Source organism: Bos mutus, chromosome 28, assembly GCF_027580195.1.
Source record: "Bos mutus isolate GX-2022 chromosome 28, NWIPB_WYAK_1.1, whole genome shotgun sequence".
NCBI lineage: Eukaryota > Metazoa > Chordata > Mammalia > Artiodactyla > Bovidae > Bos > Bos mutus.
The window spans coordinates 7,726,349-7,748,598 of record NC_091644.1 but is presented as its reverse complement, the minus strand read 5'-3'; the positions used below and the strand labels follow the sequence as shown (position 1 = coordinate 7,748,598).

General features: G+C 46.8%; 1 protein-coding gene across 2 annotated transcripts in view; it reads left to right on the top strand.

Annotated features, from left to right (window-relative positions):
* Nucleotides 1-22,250, top strand: part of VSTM4 (V-set and transmembrane domain containing 4) — an 82,037-nt gene that overhangs the window by 35,337 nt on the left and 24,450 nt on the right. For both annotated transcript variants that reach the window (XM_070364546.1, XM_070364545.1), the window contains 2 exons: nucleotides 5,352-5,385; nucleotides 20,840-20,946. In XM_070364546.1, coding sequence (XP_070220647.1) covers nucleotides 5,352-5,385; nucleotides 20,840-20,946 — 141 coding nt within the window. The remainder of the gene's footprint in view (nucleotides 1-5,351; nucleotides 5,386-20,839; nucleotides 20,947-22,250) is intronic.

Sequence of the window (22,250 nt, the reverse complement as noted above, 5' to 3'; positions counted from 1 at the left end):
GAGATATGTCTCCCTTAGACTCTGCGAAAATCAACCGTAACCACTGTTGACATCATTGCATTCCCCCCCTTTCTTAAATCCCTTCCTTCTGTGGTTTCTGAGCACCCTTAACCTCTCTCTTCCTCCCAGAAGAGTCTGTGGAGTCAGATGACCCTGGGTTTGATTCTGCTGCTTAAGACTGGGTTTTCAGACACATTCCTTACACACTCTGAACTTTGGCTTTCTTATTTATTAAATGACATGGAATGGACACCACCTTCTTTAGACTGAATATTGCTGTGTGTTCTTAATTTAATTACAGCATCTGACACTGTGCCTGGCAGGGATTAGAAAGGCTTCCCTCCCCCTCTCCTGTCCAGTCTGAGTGTTCACTTCATTCTGCCTCCTTCCTTGCTGATATCCATGTCCCCTGGATGCTGTCTTCAGCCCCTTCCTGCTTTAATCTTTCTTCCTGAGTGATTGCAGTAATTGCGACTCTGACTCTTAGCTCCCTATGAATACTGCCTGCTTTCTCTCCCTAGCCCCTCCTCTCACCAAGCCTCCATGACACGTTTCCATCAGCTCCTGTGTGTTTCCTCTGAAATACCCTTCTTGTGCCCTGCCACTTAGGAATTTCTGAAATATATGGGGACACTTCAGCTCCCAGAGATGACCTGGGTAATAGCTGGGCTTTGGAATTAAAATAACTCCAGTTCAGTGACAACTCTTCATGTCCTATCTTATGACTTACCTGCCATGCCTCACCTTCTCCGTCTAAATAGTGAGGAGTGCAGCAGTGTATCAGTCTCATAGGACTGTTGTGAAGATTAAGTTAAAAAAAAAAACACAAATGAAACCCTTAACACATTCTGGTTCCCTGTAAGTATCCTGTATTTATGATGACATGTGCGTATAGTTATTAATATATATAATGATGATTACTGTTCGCCTAAGTTCATAAAGCTGGCAAGTATTACATTTGGAGCCCATGGCTTAAGGGGAAAATAAAACAGGGACACCGAGCAGCATTTCTAGAGGGGATTCTCTGCAGAGGTGCAGGCAGGGCTAAGGGAACCAGGGAGAGATGGAGAGGGAGGCCGTCAGGAACCAACACCCATGGGATGCTGTTTCCACCCTAGACCTTAGGGGACAAGAGGAGGAGAGGTTCTGGAACTTGTGAGAGCTGTAGCTTTCAGAGAGTTATCACCACTAGGAGCCGTGGAAGGACCCAGCCAGGCCAAGCCAGGCGGGAGCAGGAAGTGAGCCAGGAGCCTCTGCTCAGCCCCTTCCTGCCCTCCTCCTTCACATGTCCCAGGGATGCTTTCCTTTGGTCCTCCCATCCAGACCTGAAGCCAGAGGGAAGTGCATAGAGGTCAGCCTCCAGGGCCTGAGTAGAGTGGAGAAGAGTGCTGATGACCGGGATGGGAGCTCAGAGCCCAAAGCACTGGAGCCAGAGCCAGAGCTACAGGCAGACCCGTCTTCCGCAGCCTGCGCCCTGCCCACTGTGCTTGGAGTCTGTGCTGCGCTCCAGGCGCCCCCTCCATGCCTGTGCCCACCTTCTCCACAGTGTCCAGGCTTTTCTCCTGTTGCAAACCCTTGATGACTTTGATGAGCTCGTGGCGTGTGTTGCACATGTGCACATGTGTCTCCCTCCCTCCAGGCGGATAGCGTGCAAGGCAGGGCCCGTGCCTCTGACCCATTCTCCTTGGAATTTGGCAGATGACAGCTGCTCACCAAATGGTGGGCAAATGGCTTTGTCTCCCAGCTGCTTTGCTCCCAGCTGCTGGAGTTCGGATGCCACATGGGCAGTCCCCAAGCCTGTTTTGCTGTAAAGGCATCTCTTCCTGGGCTCAGGGGCATAATGGAGAAATCTGCCTGGAGCTGCAAGTCCTGTTAGGCTGTGGGCAGAGCAGGGAAACAGAGCCACATAGGTAGTTCAGTAGAAGTCCTTCTTTTCCAGAGTCAACAAGGCAGACCAGGACACATACTCCAGGCCTCTCAAGGGGCCACTGGGAACCCAGGTCTCAGCTGCCCTCCGCCCCCTGGGAGTGGGCCCAGATGGCCTCACGCGTACCTGCACACAGCGTCTGAAGCCCTGTGAGCTGTCAGGGCTCAGCCTGAGTGCCCACTGCAGGCTAGACCCCTTTTGGCCCCTCCACATCCTCACGGATCCTTACTGCCAGCCCGGTCGACAGCCTGCGTCGCTCCCTTTTGACCAAGGACACAGCTGGGGAGCTTGTCCAAGTCCCCACTCAAGGGAGTGGTAGAGCCCGAGCCCAGCCCCATCCTCAGCCTTCGTGTTTCTGCTCAAGAGAACCTCAGCCATCTGGGGACTGACCTTGCTGAGGAATTTTCCTCCCGCCTTCCATGTGGTTGTTGCCGAGGTCCTTCCTAGATGGCAACTCGTAGCTCCCGAGAGCCTGGGGCTTGGCATCGCTTGGCATCGCTCTGGTACAACTGCCACCTGCAGGCTGGCATCCTGTAGCCCAGGCAAGACCGTGTCCAGGCTGGGGTTAGCCCTCACCTGGACACGGTAGCCTTAGAGCAGATTGGCCGAACCTTCAGGAGCAGACCTCAGAGGCCCTAACACTTCGACAGGCACTGGCAGGATGGGGCGTGGCTGTGGCAGGGACAGGCCCGGGGATGACGGCCTGCAACCTGGATGTGTCATCTGGGAGCCTTAGCCATGCAGTGGATGTAGTGTGGCCCGAGCTGAGGAGGCAGAGATACCTCAGGCTCCCAGGTATCTTCCTATTAGAAGAGGTGAGAGAAACAGCCCTTCCTTTTAGAGTCCTCAGAGTCCGGAAAATCACAGGTTACCATTTAAAAGCACCACATCCTGAATTTCTGCTTCTATGCACAGCGGTTGCCTTGTGTGACACCGGGAGCCTTTGAGTCAAGAGCCCTGGGTACTAAGCTATGACCCATGGTGGAGACTGGCTCCAGAACCACCCTTTATTGCTTTTGTTCTCTTCCTGGTCTCCCTTCCTCACTCGCCAGTGGGTTTTCCAGGATTCCTTCCCACATGGCCTCTGCACTCGAATCCTTGTCTTATAGACAAACTCTGCTTCTGGGGACCCCTAGCTAACACAGGTGACGTGATTATGTCATCAGCAGTGGTTATGCTATGCATGTTTAAGGGAGATTGCAAGCGAGGTCTAGTTATATTTCTCTGTAAAACAGTATTTGTATAAAAATTTTGCATTAAGGTTTTAAAAATGTTCTTATTCCACAAGTCTCTAGGTATTAAATTTTTTTTTGGATTGAGTTTTCAGTAAATATTGCATGATTAGTAAAGATTTAGAAAATGAATATAAAATTAATCAAAACCACATAAATATATTATAAATTTAGATAAATAATTAATAATCTCAAGAAGTAAAATGTTATTGGAAATGGATTTTTATTTTTACTTCATATAGCCTCGTATGGATTTACGTAGTAATAGAATTCAGCATCATTTCTATTCCTATATTTTTAATAGATGTTAGCTCTGCAAAATCTCACTATGAAAAGAGGCAGGAATGGATGAAGTTTCCTTACACTACTCAATACTTTAAACTGCTTTCAAGTTATATGTCAAAAGTCATAATGATCTATCATGGAAAATGATTTTAATTCTCTACCAGCTGACAACTGGATTAGCTCATATTTCAATCCTTGTTGAAAGCAAAATATTGGAAACCTCTCCTCCAGTGAAAAGTCTGTGTGCCCCGCCATTAGTCACTCGCTTTCTCAACACTCACACCAGTAGTCCAGATCATTTATTGATTCACTGAGGCCATTGATGTGCCCACTGGCTTCTAGCCCCAGGACAGGTCTCTGAGGTACAAGTCAGGATGGGTGAGAGGAATGCCTTAATTTTATGAAGTAGAAAGGCTCATTTAACAGGGAGGGAGGGAAAGGAATACAGCCAGACCTAGGGCAAGTTCCAGTGGAATGAATTCTAAGGAAAGAGTACCATGGGAGGTGAGGATCCAGAAAATGATGTCCTTCAAACCTTTCTTTCCAGGGGTATGCAAACCCCAGACTAAAGACCACTGACCTATATAGGAAGCTTAGGATAGTGCCAGGAAGACATGGTGAGTTCAATAAATATGAACTATGATTTTATTATTATTGCAACTATAAATTAGCCAGCAAATAGTAGGTATTTAGCGAACACAATGCAGAAAGAGTTCAGTTACTAACAAGGGGTTGGATCAGATAAACCAAAAACTCCCCGAAGCTCAGACTCTGTCATCCTGGTATGGAGCCTGCATTGGTCACCTCCGTAGATAGGAGCTTAAAACAACTGTTTTATCTGCAGATCAGAAAGGTGAACTGGACTCAGCTGAACAGTTCTTCTGGCCTCAACTGGATCACTTATGCAGCTTCAGCCTGCTGGTGGGGCACTGGGGCCTGGCTGCTCTGGGGCCTCAGCTGGGATGTCTTATGTCTGTTCCACGTGGTTTCATCTTCCAGTAGGCTAGCCAGGCTTGTTTGTGTGGTAACAGAAGAGTTCCCTGCAATGAGAGAGAGAGAGCACAAGCCTCAAAGCACAGGGCCTTTTATGCTTCTGCTTGTGATTCTTTGGCTAATGTTTCATTGGCCAAAGCTCATCACATGGCCAAGCTCGGTGTCAGTGTAGGAGGGAGTTATATAAGGATGTGCAGAGATAGAATATATTAATGTGTGATTCACTGGGGCCATTGATGTAACACTCTACTACACAACTCCAGGGCCCTGTGGCTGTTTCAGCTTTACTTCTATTTGAGGTAAGTTCAACAGTGAGCTTAGATTGGACACTTATTAGGATAACTGCCTAGGTAATCTTATTTTTCCTCTGCAGCTAGAATTTTTTTTTTTTTTTCTCCTGAAGGCTACCTACTATGGAGAATGTCATTGCAAAAAAAAAAAAAAAGATTGTCTTTCCCAGGGCCTCCTTAATCAACATCCTGGAAGATCTTTGATCATAGAATGAAAACCCACTTTATAGAGAGGAGGATCTAAGTGGAAACAAGTTGTCCTGAGAACGCTTTCTCCTATCTAAGGCACAGCTCTGAGATTGGGTGACTCTGTTATTCCAGGACTCTTCAGATTAGAATCCAACTCAACCTGACTTGCCAAAAAAAAAAGAATATTGGGGGCTATTAACCAGGAAGTCTGAGGTTTACGGCTTCGTGCCTGGCTTGATCCAGGTGTTGAAGGATATCAAGTGTCCATGGCGTCCTTGCTATGAGTCTACTGTACTCATCCAAAGATAACCTGGAGAGGTGGTTAGTGCAAACACTGGACAATACCTGGCCACCTACATTTCCTAGTAATTCCTGGGGCATATGTATCTAAGGTAGTATTTATTTACCATCTTCTGTTTCTTTTTCCTTTCACAGTGAGACACTATTTGGTGAAATGCCCTCAGAACAGGTAGGAATATTTTCTTCCTTTTTCCATGTAAAGTCTTTGCTATTTTACTTTCTTTTGATATTACCAAGAAATTGGTTAAATTCATATCTTTATCTGAAGGTCTGCATATTAGTTTACAGATTGACCTAAAAACATGTATTCTGCATGCACTCACATGTTTCCAGGTTTCATATTCTGGTTCTCACTCTCAGAGGGGCCAGTGAACGTGTGACTCATACTGGCCCAGCGTGCATGCCGGAGGAGGCTTGGCGCATGCTCCTGGAGGACTGTTCCCCGGTGTGGGAGGACTGGCAGATGGACTGAACCACCGGGATGCCTTCTGACCACAAACACTGCCGATCCCCTTCCACCAATGCCTTCTTGTCCTGTGCCCTACTGTCCAGAATGTGTCCATTAGTGATGGGTGTGCTGAGAGGCTAGCCTTTTAGCTGATGGGACACACCCAGCAGGTAACAATGGTTATAGTAGATAGCGCAAACTCAAGAGTATTTAGAGACTTGAGACTTTTTTTCCAGACAGGATGGGTAAGATCAATTTCTCCCTGCTCTTCTTCCCTGCCAATAAACATAACTATCAGTTCTGGAAATAATATAAGAGACCAACAAAGGAGGACTCTGAAAGGTAGTAAGAAGAAAATTACGAAAGACAAAGGCAAAAAAAAAAAAAATCTTAAAAACAACCAAAGAGAAACAATTTATTACCTACAAGGAAACACAGATTTGAACGACAGTGCATTTTTTCATCTAAATCCATGAAGGGCAGAAAGAAGCAGCACATTTTCCCATACAAACAGTAACAAGAGAGGTGGTAGTTAATATCAAATAAGAAATCATGTAAGACGAGAAATATGACTAAAGACGAAGAAGGAAGTTTTTTATTATAAAAGATGAACTCATCAGGATGATATGACACATTACCTGGGCCTAGCTACAGAGCCTCAACATACGTAAAGCAAAAAACAGAAAATAGAAAGATTTTCAATTATTCTAGAACAAAAGCTGGAAGTGTCAGTGCTCCACTCTCAGGAATTGATAGAGTACCTGGGCACAAAATCAACCAGGACGCAGAAGATGAGGCAATTTTACCTGACAAATAAGAATGATTTGCCCAGTGAGTGCACAAAATATTCTTCTCAAGTGTATTAGGAACATTCTCTAGGATAGACCATATACTAGGTCATAAAACATATCTTTATAAAATTAGGTATTTTATTTATGTAAGAAATCATACCAAGTCTGTCCTCTGACCACAACAGAATTAAATAAAAATTCGTGACAGAAAGAAATCTGGGACATTCCTCAATGTTTTGAAAGTTCAAACAACATACTTTTACATACTGTGTGGGTCAAAGAAGAAGTCAAAAGAGAAATTAGAAAATATTTGAATTAAATAAAAATGAAAACACAGTGTATCAAAACATAGGATGCAACTAAAGTAGTGCTGACGTAAAGATCTACGGCCTCTGAATGCCTGGGTCAGAGCGAAGAAAGGCCGGAAATCAACGCGTTACGCTTTCACCATAAGACCTGGATCAGAGCGAAGAAAGGCCGGAAATCAATACACTACACTTTCACCATAAGACCTGGATCAGAGCGAAGAAAGGCTGGAAATCAACACGTTACGCTTTCACCATAAGAAACTAGAACGAGAAGTGTGAGTGAAATCTGAAGAGAGAAAGAACACAGTGCAGAAATCAATAGCGTGGAAAACGCACACACGCGCACCCACACACACAGAGAGAAGTGTCAGTGGAATCAAAAGCTGGTTCTTTGTGAAGATCAGTAGACCCGACAAACCTTAAGTTAGATTGTCCACGAAAATAAAAAAGAGAGAAAAAACCAATTACCACAATTAGGGAGGAAAAAAGGAACTCCTACAAACCCTATAAGAGAACGCAATGGCACCCCACTCCAGTGCTCTTGCCTGGAAAATCCCATGGACGGAGGAGCCTGGTGGGCTGCAGTCCATGGGGTCACTAAGAGTCGGACACGACTGAGCGACTTCACTTTCACTTTTCACTTTCGGGCATTGGAGAAGGAAATGGCAACCCACTCCAGTGTTCTTGCCTGGAGGATCCCAGGGACGGGGGAGCCTGGTGAGCTGCCGTCTATTGGGTCGCACAGAGTCGGACATGAATGAAGTGATTTAGCAGCAGCAGCAGCACAAACCCTATAAAAATTAAAAGGTTATAATCCTTATAATCCAAATGTATTCTAACAAATTAGACAACATAGATTAATGGAAAAATTCATAGAAAAATAGAAATTTTCCAAAACTGATTTAAAAATAAAGCTATAATCTGAATAACCTGTAATAAGTCAAGAAATTAAATTGTTAGCAAAACACTAAAAAACTAGTAAATATAATAGTAATAAAAAGGAGTAGATTCACAGATATAGGGAACAAACTGGTGGTAATCAGTGTGGAGAGGAAAGAAGGAGGGACAGCATAGGGGTAGAGAATTAAAAGGCACAAACTGCTCTGTATAAAATAAGTATACCACAGGGATATGTGGTACAACACAGGGGACAGAACCAATATTTTTCCAATATTTTATAATAAGTATAAATGGAATATAACCTTAAAAAATGCGTATCACTGTGCCGTACACCTGAAACTCGGTTAGTATTGCACAGCAACTGTACCTCAATTTTAAAAATGAGCAAAAAGATTTGAAAAGATAGTTCCCTAAAGAAGATGTATAAATGGCCAACAAGCTCATGAAAGTGTGTTCCATATCATTAGTATTAAAGGACTGTAATTAAAACCATAAAGCCATGCCACTACACATCCACTACAATGGCTGCGACAAAAAAAGACAGTGTCAGATGTTGGCCGGGATGTGGCGAGACTGTATATTGCTGGGGAGCATGTAAAATGGCGTAGCCACTTTGGAAAGACAATTTGGTGATTTCTTAAAACAGTAGACATAGACTCAGCCATATTCACTCTTATTTATTTGGCAAGAGGAAACTTTTGTAGGATGATAGAGATGTTCTAAACCTGTATTGAGGCAATGGTTGTACAACTTTATAAATCTACTAAAATTATTGAGTTGTATGCTTATGATCAGTGAATTTTATGGGGAGTAAATTATGCCTCAGGAAAAATATTTTGTTTTTTTAAGCATATGCCCTGAAAAGGCTCCAGTATTGGCATTTCAGACGCTGGAAGAGGTCATGGCTCGGGGGATGGCATAGGCTTGGAGAGGTCAGCCTGCCAGTGTTTCTCAGAACTTGCATCTAGCGTCTGGCCTTAAGTCTTTAGTGGTGCGGGAGTCTGGGCCCTGCTTCCTTCCCTTGACTTGTTTTCCCCCTCAGTTGCATCTATTCCGAGCTGGTGCTGATGCTGTAAGTACACTGAGGGTGTCACCCCAGCCTGGTGGGCATTAGAGTTGGTCTCCCCTCAGTCCTGCAGTGCCTGCCAGAGGTTAGAGATGAGCACAAAGTCCCGCTTAAATGCTGCCGCCTTGACCCGCAGGTGCTGTCAGCGAGACTGGGTGCCTGAGCTAAGCTCGTCGCACGACCTGTCTCCTGTTGGGCCAGCCCACAGATCTGCCTCTGGAAAACCTGCCTCTCTCGCCGTACCCCAGGCCCCTGCAGGGGCGGGGTCTGCCCGCCTGAACCTGGGCGCCCTCCTGGCTTGCACTCGGCTTTCTGCTGAGAACCTCAGGCTGATTTGCTCAGTGCAGGCTGCTCTCTGCCACGGGGCCTCTCGTGAACTGGTCAGTCCTTGCCATTTTAACTGGCCTTGACCTGAATTGTGCTCTGCCTCTATAGCCCAGGCGTTTCTTTTTCCTGTCCCTATTGTGCCAGGGAGCTCCCACCTCTGGGCTCCACAATCAGCGCTGTGGCCGTGGGCCGCTGGGCCCCGCAAGCCGTGACTGGGATGAATGTCTGTCATTGTCCTCTGGCCACTTCCTCCTAAGGAGAATGCGCAGAGAGCACAGGCAGGGGAGGGGCCCTCGGGAAGAGGCCACGAGCTGGCCCTGAGGCTGTGGTCACCGAGAGCGGGGCCTTGGCAAGTGACTGGGGCAGAACTTGGGGACTCTAGGGAATTCCTTGACTTTTTGAGAGAAGTTCAAACAGGAGGAAAACAAGTCTCTTCTTCATGTGTGCCGGCCCTGAAGTCGGAAACTGCCGTCTCCTGGGAGGGTGGCCTTGACCTGCAGAGCTGGAGGACTGTTCCTTTCCCATGGCGGATCACCCTCTCCCGGAGCAGACACTTGGGCCTTAGCGAGCATCTCAGGGCACTGCAAGATTTTAACTATCTGGAGAGCAGCTCAACTGATCACTGTGAAACTGTACCCCAGAGTTCCTGAAAATCAGATTGTAAATGCAAGGTCACCGATTTCGTAGATTTGTGATGTGTCCCCACACCATGACTCCTCCTCAGTGCACTCAGGGCCCTTTCTTCAAGTTCAGTAAAGCTGTCAAGAGGGTGGATGGGGCCACAAAAAGGCAGTTCCAGCCAGTACATTTCCTGACCTTTTGCTTGAACTCGTCTTATGCACTTGAGATAGTAAAGTATCTCCAAGTGGGAGACATTAAGGTGGGCATTATGTAATCTGTGCCAATAGCATTTACAGCTGAAGTCTTCCAAGCTTTCTTCATGTTTTCTGGTGCATACACTTTCTCAAGGATAGACAGTCAGGTCAACAGACTCTTTACATGTTGGATAAATTACAGGCACAGCTTTACTGTGTTTTATGAGCTTAGTTTAAAGCATTTTTCAGTCTTTTCTGAAACATCAGAGATTTATAAACATTTTAAAACATACCCCACTATCGAAGTATGGGATTACTAAGTGATTTGTTTAGGGTCTTGGAGAGAAGGCAGAGATGTGATTTCAAAGAGACTATAAAGATATGAACTCCAGACTGAGGTGTGTGACTACTTGCTTCGCGGGTACTGAAGCAAACTGAGGTGTGTGACTCCTTGCCTCACGGGTACTGAAGCAAACTGAGGTGTGTGACTCCTTGCCTCGCGGGTACTGAAGCAAGGTGAAGCATAGTGAGTGCGAGCAGCGCTGCAAAACATTATTCCTTCTGCGAAGGGCAGTCTGCTGTGAAGGGGAAAGATTCTGTGGCCAGGCTGCCTCAGGTCACATGCCAGCTCTGCCATAGATTGCTGTGTGCCTTTAGCTAATTTTTCCACCTCTCTGATAAAATGAGAGCAATCGCAGCTCTAACATGTAAGGAGTTGGGAGGATTTCATGAATTAGTCTGTATAAAGTGCTTCCAACAGGTAAATGGTGTGCTCTATGCAAATAGTTCTGTTATTACTCAGTCAATACTTACAAATGTTTCTTCTGTAGGCTTGTAAGGCCCATTGAGTGAGGATGAAATAACACCAGCCCACGCCTTGAGGTCCAGGAGACCCAGAGAAACTAGAAGGTGGCGGCAGCCGTGGCCACAGCGCTGTTGTGGGCACCCAGCAGAGGCGCTCCTAAGCCTGTCTCAGGGGTCTCCTGGGGCTGAGATCTGGGCCAGGTCTTGAAGGCTGAGTTAGAGCATTCCAGGAGAAGAGGGATGGGGCAGCACATAGAAGTGGGGCGAGAAGAGCACAGCTAGGGAAGGGATTTCATCCATGGGGTGAGGAATCTTGGAGATTCAGGGCAGAACAGCAGGGAGGTGAGGCTGGAGATGGTAGCAGGGCAGATTCTAGAGGATGGCAGTCATCATATTAAAAGTAATGACAAAGCCTCATTTATTAAATGCCTGGCACAGTGCTAAGCACGGGACACATACCATCTCCTTCTGGCCTCACAACAACCCCATGAGTGGCTGCTGTGATTATCCCCATCCTACAGATGAGAAACCAGTCCAAAAAGAGTGTGGATGTTGGTAAGGTCTCCTGACCAGTGAGAGCAGGAAGAGCAGGGCCACCAGCCCAGGCCACCTGGCTCGGGGCTCCCACGCTGGCCCAGGCGTCCTGGGGAGCTTGGGTCTGACTGTGAGAGCTTTGGTATTGGCGGTCACACAAATGGACAAGAAGTAAATGCTGCAGAAAGGTCAGGGCAGTGGAAGGAGAAGCGGAAAGGACTTGGCTGGAGACGACTGCAGCTGCTCGCCTCTTCCCGACTTTGAAAAGTCCAGTGAGCTCTGGTCATAGGCATAGGTTTGTATAGGTGTTTCCCCTTGTGACCACATTCAGCTGAGCAGGCCCGTGGGCGAGGGCTGGGACGATAGGCTGCTGGTGTGTGTCTCCTGGTCTCACTCCTGCATCCCTGGCCCACACCAGGGCCAGGCTCACCTCTCTCCTTTCAGAGTCCCAGGCAGAGGCATGCAAGGGGAGGACGGCCGTGGTGATGGGATCTGGTTATTCCTAGAATAACATGAAAAACCTCCACCTGGTTTTGGCATCAGTTGGAATATGCCACCAGCTGCATGGTGACATGGGGCCAGTCTCTCAGCTTCTGTGGGACTGGTTCACTCTCCACCAAAAGGGCACCAACTTGCCTTTGTCCCTGTGGCTCAGGGTTGTCATGAGGATTCAGTGAGATAATACCGGCTGTGGACTAATTCCTCATAATTACTCATCAAGTGCCCGTGTACCTCTGTGGCTGAACACTTGATGGGGTTTATTTCTAATCTTCATAAAAAGCCTGCCAGGTACAAATTAATCTCCCCAGACTAAGAGCATGAATAAAACTGCCAACTCTTAGATGAATAGCTAGCCCTCTATACTATTTACGGACCTTTGATTGCAAGCGACAGAAAGGACAGCGCAGATGGTCTTACCCAGGAGAAGACTCGGCTGGCTCCTGGCTGGGATGCTGCAGGGAGTGGGCCTCCACCCAGGGGACGCCGGGCCCTCGGGGCAGTGACTTTTGTCCCCAGCCTCCCTCTGGGCAGCGCTGCCTCCAGGTTTTGATGTATCCTCCAGCCAGTCCTGCTCCCCTCAGAAAAGGAGAGGTGGCTTGGGAGCCTTCACCCTGGCCTCATGAAGGACTCATCTTGCTTCCACAGGAAGCAAACGCAATTGCACTCACTGTTATGGGACCAACCTGAACCATGCTCTATGGCCAGAGGGTGAGACTGTGCTGAGCAGGGGTTGGGGGTCAGTGCCACCCAAACATGTCCCTTCGGCCCTAGAAGACAGTGAGTGGGTGCTGGGCAGATAACCCCAGGGATCGCGTTTTGCCATTATTCTTATGACCCAAGGCCAACACTACATGGAACCGCTGAATATTAAGGAAGCACCTCCCAGTCTTACCAGTTGGCGTTCAGAGATCTTAAACTTACAAACTAAACCTAAGCCTGTGTGCAGACTCAGTGAGAACGGGCAGGGACTGCAAAGGACGAGCTCTCATGACAAGACCCAGCAGAACCTCTGAGGTGATGTAAACAGCATATGATGAAAGGCCATGGGGAGGCTGTGGACAGGAAGCTGCCTTGGCAATGACCTCACAAAGGAGCAGCTCTTATCCTGATGCTCTCTGCAAAATGCATGCAAGGTCTTATGCAGAAAGTAATGCATCAGGATCCCCAGGGGTCTGCAGGTCCTTTGTAGGTGCTCCCACCCTGGTGCAGATTTCTGAGACCTCTGCCATGTCCAGCCAGCTCCCTATTCAAGGAGAGCAGATTCCATAATAATGATGATACCAACGCTGGTAAGATAGTCACAGGTGACACCCATTTAGTGCTTCTACTTACCAGATGCAGTTCTGTGTGTTGACACAATGTGACGTATTTATGAGAAAAAGTCTTTTCCAGGGGAGCACCATTCTTCCACCTTGAAAGGGAAGTTCTGCAGGCTGTACAGAGCTCCTGGCATGGACTGTGGACGACCTTGTGTGTAGTGGAAGTCTATGGAGCGCTTTCAGAAGCCTCGCGCCAGATGTCAGGAAATTCACCCTACTTACACTGGTCCTTGGCCTTTATCGATGGCAGTTGACCTTGATGAGGGGGACCTGTGACTGCAGATGACAGTGAGTTGCTAACACGGTTGTCATGACCTCTAGCACCCTACAGACCCCAGCACTCAGTCCAACCTCTCTTACCAGGACAGAGCTCTGAGCAGCTGCGTTTAGTATAGACTGAAAATGCAGTGAAATGCTGGTAACGCCTTCTGCTACCTTCTCTTTAGGAAGCTGGTTTAAGCCCAGAGCAGCCGTTGTGGATCTGGCTCTACTGACCTTCTTCCTGCCCTAGTTTTCTTGTTCTCTGTTGTCTGGGCTGGGCCCAGAGTCCTTGCTTCAGGGCCTGGCGGCAGATGGAACTGGTTCAGATCCCAGTGCGCCTGCCTTGACCCCTCTGAGGCTTCATTTTCCCATCTAGGAGGGTCAGAGATTATGGCCATCAGGTACTTTTCCCAGTGCCTTGCGTAGGGTAGACTGATATAGCTCTTATTAACTTGAGCTTCTGCAAAATATGACTGGTCACAATGAGTTCAGGGCCTGGTAGAATCCAGTTTCCCTGCTTTACCTGGTGTCCTAGGGCAGCCGCCCACCACTCGGGCGCAGCCTCTCCCTACGCCCTGCTCGCCTGCTCTGTCCTGCCTGGTACCCGTCTGTCTGTGGCTACGTCAGTGGCTCTAGAAGAGCACATCGTACTCTATCAGGCAGAAAGATTTTCTGATCAAGATTTAAGTTGAAGTTTGTGCTTCCCCTCAGGGGCAAGACGTGGCACCGTGAGATAACCAAGTGGTAAAATTGTTCTCGCTGGGTGGCCCCGTGGAATGTCCCCGTTCCTCACCTGCATCCACAGACTGGAGGGCAGGATCCGTGCTGTTTGGCTCATGTCCCGTCTAATTTAGGCTGAGCTGTCTCATCTGACCCTGATGATGGCTCTGTGAGATAGATGGTGGGGGTGGTTGTTTCTATTTAGTCGCTAAGTCGTGTCTGACTCTTTGCTATCCGGTAGCCCACCAGGCTCCTCTGTCCATGGAATTTCCCCGGAAAGAATACTGAAATGGATTGCCATTTCCTTCTCCAGGGGATCCTCCCGACCCAGGGGTAGAACCCGCGTGTCCTGCATCTCCTGCATTGGCAGGCGGGTTCTGACTACTGAGCGACCTGGGATCTCCCCATTTTGCAGGCTGGGAGATGTGGCCCGGGGAAGTTAGGGACTTGCCCTGCGTCACCTCCCTGCTCAGAGTGGAAGCAGATTCAGTGCACTTCTGCCTGCACCAGAGCCTGTTCGCTGGATCCAGCCACGAAGTGCCATGGAGCAGAGGCGCCCAGCCTTCGTGGGGTGGGGACTCCCACGAGAGGCAGCTGGGCCGGAGCTCTGTGCACGCCACAACGAGGGCCCACACATGCGCCTCCTCCCCAACCCGGGATGGATCCAGAAGAACTGCCCCGTTTCCCACAACAGCACTCTGTTCAATCACTCAGCTCTCTAACTTAGCTGGAGTTTCTGGCCTATCTTCTACCTTCCTCGGTTTGACTGGCTCCAGCAATGCTCGCTCCCTTGTGTCAGACACAAAATACAGTCCTGTTGCAACCCAAGATGTAGGATAACTTTTCTTGTAAGTGAATCATAAAATGCACTTTGTTTGTCAAAATTTCCTGCCAGGCCTGCTGGCCCAACAGGAGACGTAAGGCGCGGGGAGGACAGTTGTCTGCCATATGCCATTGTGGTGACTCACTGTATCTGAGGGCTCGTGACCGAGGTGTGAGGCAGAGCTGAGTTTAGTGCAGCTTAACTGTTTTCGGGGAGAATGGTGCTGACAAGGTAGAGGTTTTTTCAGCTTACAGAAAGCCCTGGACTTAACGGCTTGGACTTACATATTTCAAAATTTTCATTTTATTTTAAGGAGCAAGAGGATTAACGCCAAGAAAATAGCAGAGCACATTGTTGTTAGGCCTTGGTCAAAAATAAAATATCAAGTGATTTTAACAAAAATAAATGACCGTGCATTTAACAAAAAGCCAAAATTCAAAACAGGAGAAATGTTTGCAATAAGCATGTCAGATTGATGTAAAAAGTGCAAGCAGATCTATAAGAAAAACTCATGATCCTAATAAATAATAGTAGAAGGTGTCCATACATCATTCATAAATGAGAAAACACAATTAGACAAACACCGGAAAGGTTCCTCCTAGCCAGCAGAGAAATGCAAATAAAAAGAGATATCACATTTTTCTTTATTAAATGAAAGAAAATTTTTAAACTCATAAATCTGGTGTCAGAAAGGATGAAAACATAAATATGCTTATCCATTGACCAAGCGGCTATAAAATAGTACTAACTTGTCAGAGATCATTTTGACAGTGGGTATTGAATAGCCTTTAACATGATCCTTTTTTCTGAACTAGTATTCCTAGCTCTAAGAATTCAAAAGCAAAAGTCTAAGAATGGAAAACCATCATGCACAAATATATTTATAGCAATGTTATTTATGTATCAAATTGGGAAACAGATGTTTAGATGCTGGGGAAGGGCTAAGTAAACTGCAGCATGTCTTGTCATTAGAATAGTAGGAGGATATATCAATTTGGAAAATGTAGATTAAGTAACAAGAAGGATGCAAAATTGTAATACAATTTTATTTTTTAAAAAACAATGTATAAGAGCCAGGGAAGAGTTGAAATTTAAATCCACACAAAAGCCTGCCCATGGATGTTGCTGCTGCTGCTGAATCACTTCAGTCATGTCTGACTCTGTGCGACCCCATAGACGGCAGCCCACCAGGCTCCCGCATCCCTGGGATTCTCCAGGCAAGAACACTGGAGTGGGGTGCCATTTCCTTCTCCAATGCATGAAAGTGAAAAGTGAAAGTGAAGTCGCTCAGTCGTGTCCGACTCTTAGCGACCCCATGGACTGCAGCCTACCAGGCTCCTCCGTCCATGGGATTTTCCAGGCAAGAGTACTGGAGTGGGGTGCCGTTGCCTTCTCCAAGCAGCTGTTTATCCATAATCTCCAAAACTTGGGCGCAACAAAGATGTCCTTCAGTAGATGAATGAGTAAATAAACTCTGGTACATTCAAACAATGGAATATTATTTGACATTAAAGAGAAATGAGCTATCAAGCTATGAAAAGACATGGAGAAAACTTAAATGCATATTTTTAAGTGAGTGAAGCCAATCTGAAAAGGTTCAGACGATGTATGGCGTTCTGGAAAAGGCAAAGCTTTGGGGATAGTAAATAGTGGTTGCCAGAGACGGGGGAGAGGGATGACTAGGTGGAGCACAGAGGAACCATCCTGTGCCTCACTCTAGTGGTGGATACGCTATAAATTTGTCCAAACCCGTAGAATGTACACCACCAACAGCGAACCCTAATTAAACAGTGCCCTTTGGGTGATAATTATGTGTCAAAGTAGTTTCCTTAATTATCACAAATACACCATTCTGGTGGAATATACCATTCATAATGTGGCTGGGCAGTGGTCTGTCTGAAATCTCTGTACCTTTTGCTCGGTTTTGTTGTGAACACAGAACTGCTCACAAAAATAAAGTCAAAAAAAAGAAATAAAACAGAATAGGAAAAAGACTGGAAATATTTACAAAGGCTACAATAGACTTATTATTTTTGTTTTCATGTCTGTTATTACCATTTTAAAACATGAACATGCATTAGTTTATAATGGAAAGAAAAAAATTTTTCAAGCTTTAAGATGCTAGGAAATGAAGCTGTACGTGTGGTTGTGTATTTAAACAACCCTGAGGGTTTCTGATCCCTTTTTCCCTCTTAGTGGCCAGAGTTTTGTAAACACACATTCCTTTTGGCTATTTGTGAGTTTACACAGTTGACCTTATACTTAAAGGCATGGCCAGTTAGAGTTTCTGCCCAATAAAAATAAGCTATCTTTGGGGACTCTTGGTGTGAACTATATTCTTAGAAATTTCCCCACTAGTCACTGTGTGACTCAGTCTTTGTTATTTTAAAACCCTAAGACTGTTTTAAAATAGTCTATTTTCTTTTATTAAATATATACATATTTAGATAGATATTTGTGTTTAATTTACTGTTTTTCAAAAATTATTCTGTCACATGTTTGCGTGCTAGGTCGCTTCAGTTGTGTCCGACTCTTTACAACCCTATGGACTGTAGCCCACCAGGCTCCTCTGTCCATGGGATTCTGCAGGCAAGAATGCTGGAGTGGGTTGCCATGCCCTCCTCCAGGGGATCTTCCCAACCCAGGGATCAAACCCGCATCTCTTACGTCTCCTGCATTGTCAGGGGGTTCTTTACCACCAGCACCACCTGGGAAGCCCTTATACAATCACTTGGTTTAGTAATTTAAATTTAAAAGTTAAGTAATTAATTTAAAAAATATATGTGCAGTGATAATTCTCCCTGTCCAGTCTTCTATCTCTTTAGCTCCTCAGCACCCACATTCTAAGGAATACTTTTTAAATTCTCTAATGAATGTTTCCAAAGTGAATATTTCCAAAGTGAATATTTCCAAAGTTTCTCTGTACTTGTGTACATACATACTAATATATATCATTTTCTCCTTTTTTTATACAAAAGTGACATATTTTACACATTGTCCAACACCTAGCCTTTTAACTTAACGATGGGTCTTTCCTTATCCTGGTGGAAATGGCTTCCTCATTCCAGTTTCAAAGGACACTTTGTATGCGTTTATGGATTCACCATACTTCCCTTCCCCAGTCCCGTGCCGGTGGACAGTTAGGTTGTCTCTACTCTATTGCTGTTACCAATGGATTCACCATACTTCCCTTCCCCAGTCCCGTGCAGGTGGACAGTTAGGCTGTCTCTACTCTATTGCTGTTACCAATGGATTCACCATACTTCCCTTCCCCAGTCCCGTGCAGGTGGACAGTTAGGCTGTCTCTACTCTATTGCTGTTACCAATGGATTCACCATACTTCCCTTCCCCAGTCCCGTGCAGGTGGACAGTTAGGCTGTCTCTACTCTATTGCTGTTACCAATGGATTCACCATACTTCCCTTCCCCAGTCCCGTGCTGGTGGACAGTTAGGCTGTCTCTACTCTATTGCTGTTACCAATGGATTCACCATACTTCCCTTCCCAGTCCCGTGCTGGTGGACAGTTAGGCTGTCTCTAACCTATTGCTGTTACCAATGGATTCACCATACTTCCCTTCCCCAGTCCCGTGCAGGTGGACAGTTAGGCTGTCTCTAATCTATTGCTGTTACCAATGGATTCACCATACTTCCCTTCCCCAGTCCCGTGCAGGTGGACAGTTAGGCTGTCTCTACTCTATTGCTGTTACCAATGGATTCACCATACTTCCCTTCCCCAGTCCCGTGCAGGTGGACAGTTAGGCTGTCTCTAACCTATTGCTGTTACCAATGGATTCACCATACTTCCCTTCCCCAGTCCCGTGCAGGTGGACAGTTAGGCTGTCTCTAACCTATTGCTGTTACCAATGGATTCACCATACTTCCTTCCCCAGTCCCGTGCAGGTGGACAGTTAGGCTGTCTCTAACCTATTGCTGTTACCAATGGATTCACCATACTTCCCTTCCCCAGTCCCGTGCAGGTGGACAGTTAGGCTGTCTCTAACCTATTGCTGTTACCAATGGATTCACCATACTTCCCTTCCCCAGTCCCATGCAGGTGGACAGTTAGGCTGTCTCTAACCTATTGCTGTTACCAATGGATTCACCATACTTCCCTTCCCCAGTCCCGTGCAGGTGGACAGTTAGGCTGTCTCTACTCTATTGCTGTTACCAATGGATTCACCATACTTCCCTTCCCCAGTCCCGTGCAGGTGGACAGTTAGGCTGTCTCTACTCTATTGCTGTTACCAATGGATTCACCATACTTCCCTTCCCCAGTCCCGCAGGTGGACAGTTAGGCTGTCTCTAACCTATTGCTGTTACCAATGGATTCACCATACTTCCCTTCCCCAGTCCCGTGCAGGTGGACAGTTAGGCTGTCTCTACTCTATTGCTGCTGTTACCAATGGATTCACCATACTTCCCTTCCCCAGTCCCGTGCAGGTGGACAGTTAGGCTGTCTCTACTCTATTGCTGTTACCAATGGATTCACCATACTTCCCTTCCCCAGTCCCGTGCAGGTGGACAGTTAGGCTGTCTCTACTCTATTGCTGTTACCAATGGATTCACCATACTTCCCTTCCCCAGTCCCGTGCCGGTGGACAGTTAGGCTGTCTCTACTCTATTGCTGTTACCAAGAGCATGATGAGGACTTGTATGGACCTATTGTACCCATGCAAGAATATCCACAGAATCAATTCCCAGAAGTGAAACTGCCAGGTCATGGAATATAAACCTTTGTAATTCTGATAGCCCCATGATCCTGATTGCTGAATTACTCTGCATCGGGAAGGATTTCCACTTGTACCCCCAATACTCCTGAGTGCCTGACTCCTCACACCCTTGCTGAAAGAGTGTGTTGCCTTAAGTCTGACTGTTGCCATCTGATGTGTGCAGAAAGGAAGTGCAGTGCATTTTTGTTTGGATTCCTCTTTCTTGAGGAAGTTTTAGCACGTTTTCCTAGGTATGAGCCTTTCCTCTTGGGTGAAACTGCTTATCACCTTCCTTCATTTTGGTTATTGGGTCGTAGTTTAATGGATTTCTAGACATCCTGTGTATCATGGAGATAGCCTGTCTTGGTAACTGTACGTACCTGGCCGATTATGTGTCTGAGGACAAGAGAGGCAGTCTCCTCTGGGTTGTTGGAGCCAATAGGATGCATTTGAAAGAAGACTGATGGCCATTCAAGGATGTGTGTGAACTCTGTCACGCAGGTGGCATTGGCAACAGGTTTCACATCAGGCCAGCCTGGGTTTGCAGCTTTTGTGTTGGGTGCTTACCAACAGTGTCGCTTAGGGCAAGTCACTTGGAATCTCTGAGTCTTGGTATTCTTAGCTGTAATATAAGCTTACTCATTACTTTGGGTTATAATGGTTAACACATAAAATATGATAGATACTACAGTGATTATATAAGTGACCACCCAGATAATTGAAAACACTCACCACACTCCTGAGGATCATTTTGGCCTCTGCCTTATAGGAAGGTACAGCAGGAGGATAAGGTATGCCCAGTCATGGTGGCCTCTGGGGGCTCCCAGCTGCAGCTCCCCAGGGTCCTTCCTCACGTGCACAGGGGCTGCTCTGTCTCTGGACTGTGAACTACAAAGACATGTGCAAGGAATGCTGGTGTTAGGGGAGCTCAAGGAGAAGATTTTAGTGATACCTTAATCCCTACTGGTGATATAGCCAAGCCAGACTGAGTAAACCCATTAACTACGTGTAAACCACCAATCTCTACATCCCCAAGCAATGTAAGCAAGCTGGCCCTGGGTCTCTCCAGAGATTTGGGGACTTTACACAGCACAGCACATAGTCCTAACTAGCTCATCTCATCATCCTTAGCCATGGGTCAGTACCAAACATCCCTGGAGATAAGCACAGAGCCATCTCATTTCAGCTCTAAACACCTCCTGCCTTACATAGGTTCATCTGGGTTCTCAGAAACTGTTGCTTCCTTTCCTTGGAACAAACCTGCCTTTGCCTTCACCTGGACCTTTCTCTTCTACAGCTCGGGGGAGACTGTCACTAGCGTGACCAGCTTGGCTCCACTGCAGCCCAAGAAGGGCAAGAGGCGGAAGGAGAAAGCTGACGTTCCTCCCGCAGTTCCTGCCAAAGGTAGGGAGCTAGCCAGTGGTCACCCGCGTGGTGAGCAGAGCACCTGGGGTCTGATGTGAGTTTAGGATGGGAGACGGACAGATGAAGCATGCGGCATTCCTGATTATATGGCCTGGAAAACTCCACCTAGATTCTGATCTTATCTGAGCCCTGTCCCTGAGGTGGGCTGGTGGGGGGTGGTGCCATTGGCCACACAGGGCTTTATCAGGGAGCTGCGGGGGTTGTGGTGGGGGGTCAACCTCTACAGACTATTCTAAAGTGTATTTCCTTCTGAACTGCTAACATGATCTGTGCAAAGCAGGATGGGGCAAAATGGTGTCTGTTAATTTAAGGGAAAAAGTTTCTCTGATTTTTCTAAGGATAAAAACCAGGTGTATAATTTAGTTTGGATTTGTTCTAGGGATAAAATGAGGGTTATTCCTTGATTCCAAGGAATCATGACAGAGCAGCATAAATGAGGAAGATGGGCATTTCCTGAGGCAAGAACTAAAGGTGTCTTTCAATAGTTCCTAAAATAACTGTGGCTAATTTAGGTCATACCTCAAAGGTTTTGATATAGAGTTAGGAATACAAGGGTTGCCCCAGTGAATAATTTAATAGCAAGACAAGATCCATTGTATTCCTCAGCCGGGGCTTTCTAGGATGTTCCCTAAGCTGCCTTTGAGCCGTGTGGCAGAAGGCAGTGGTGCTGAGTCTGAACATACATCAGTGGACAGAAGAGGCTGGAAGGCACGGGCCTCCTGGGAGGCACGGCACATGTGGGTCTGGGAGGGAAGGGGGTGGCCCCTGCTCTGGGCTGGGCAGTGCACTGCTGTAGCGTCTCATTCTATCAGAGGGGTCAGTGACCTGTCTAACGAAAGACGAAAGTCAGACTCAGAGAACCACGTGGCAGAGCCTGCCTTTGGGTTCAAGTCCCAACTCATTTAAATATGAATCAGTTGCATGACATTGCAGGAAGAGCCTCGGTTTCCTCCTCCTCCTCCCATTTGGGGACAATAAGACCTTCCCTAATGACCTCACAGGGTGGCTGTGAGGGTCAAAGGTCACCACTGTCAGGGTTAGTGTGCAGCTAGGAGGAAGCCCCAGGGAAAGTTCCAGCCTCAGCCTTAACCAAGGGGACTTGGCTCTCACCTGCACATCTGACCTCTTTGTAGCTGGTGGTGTTTTGTCGACCTTGTTGAGGAGAGAGGATGACATGTCCAAAGGCTAGGAGGGGATCACCATTCCCCGAAGGGCAGCAGTCCAGCTGTCACCTGGATCAGAAACTAAAGTTCCTCCATGAAAGCAGGAAGGGGCCCAGAAGA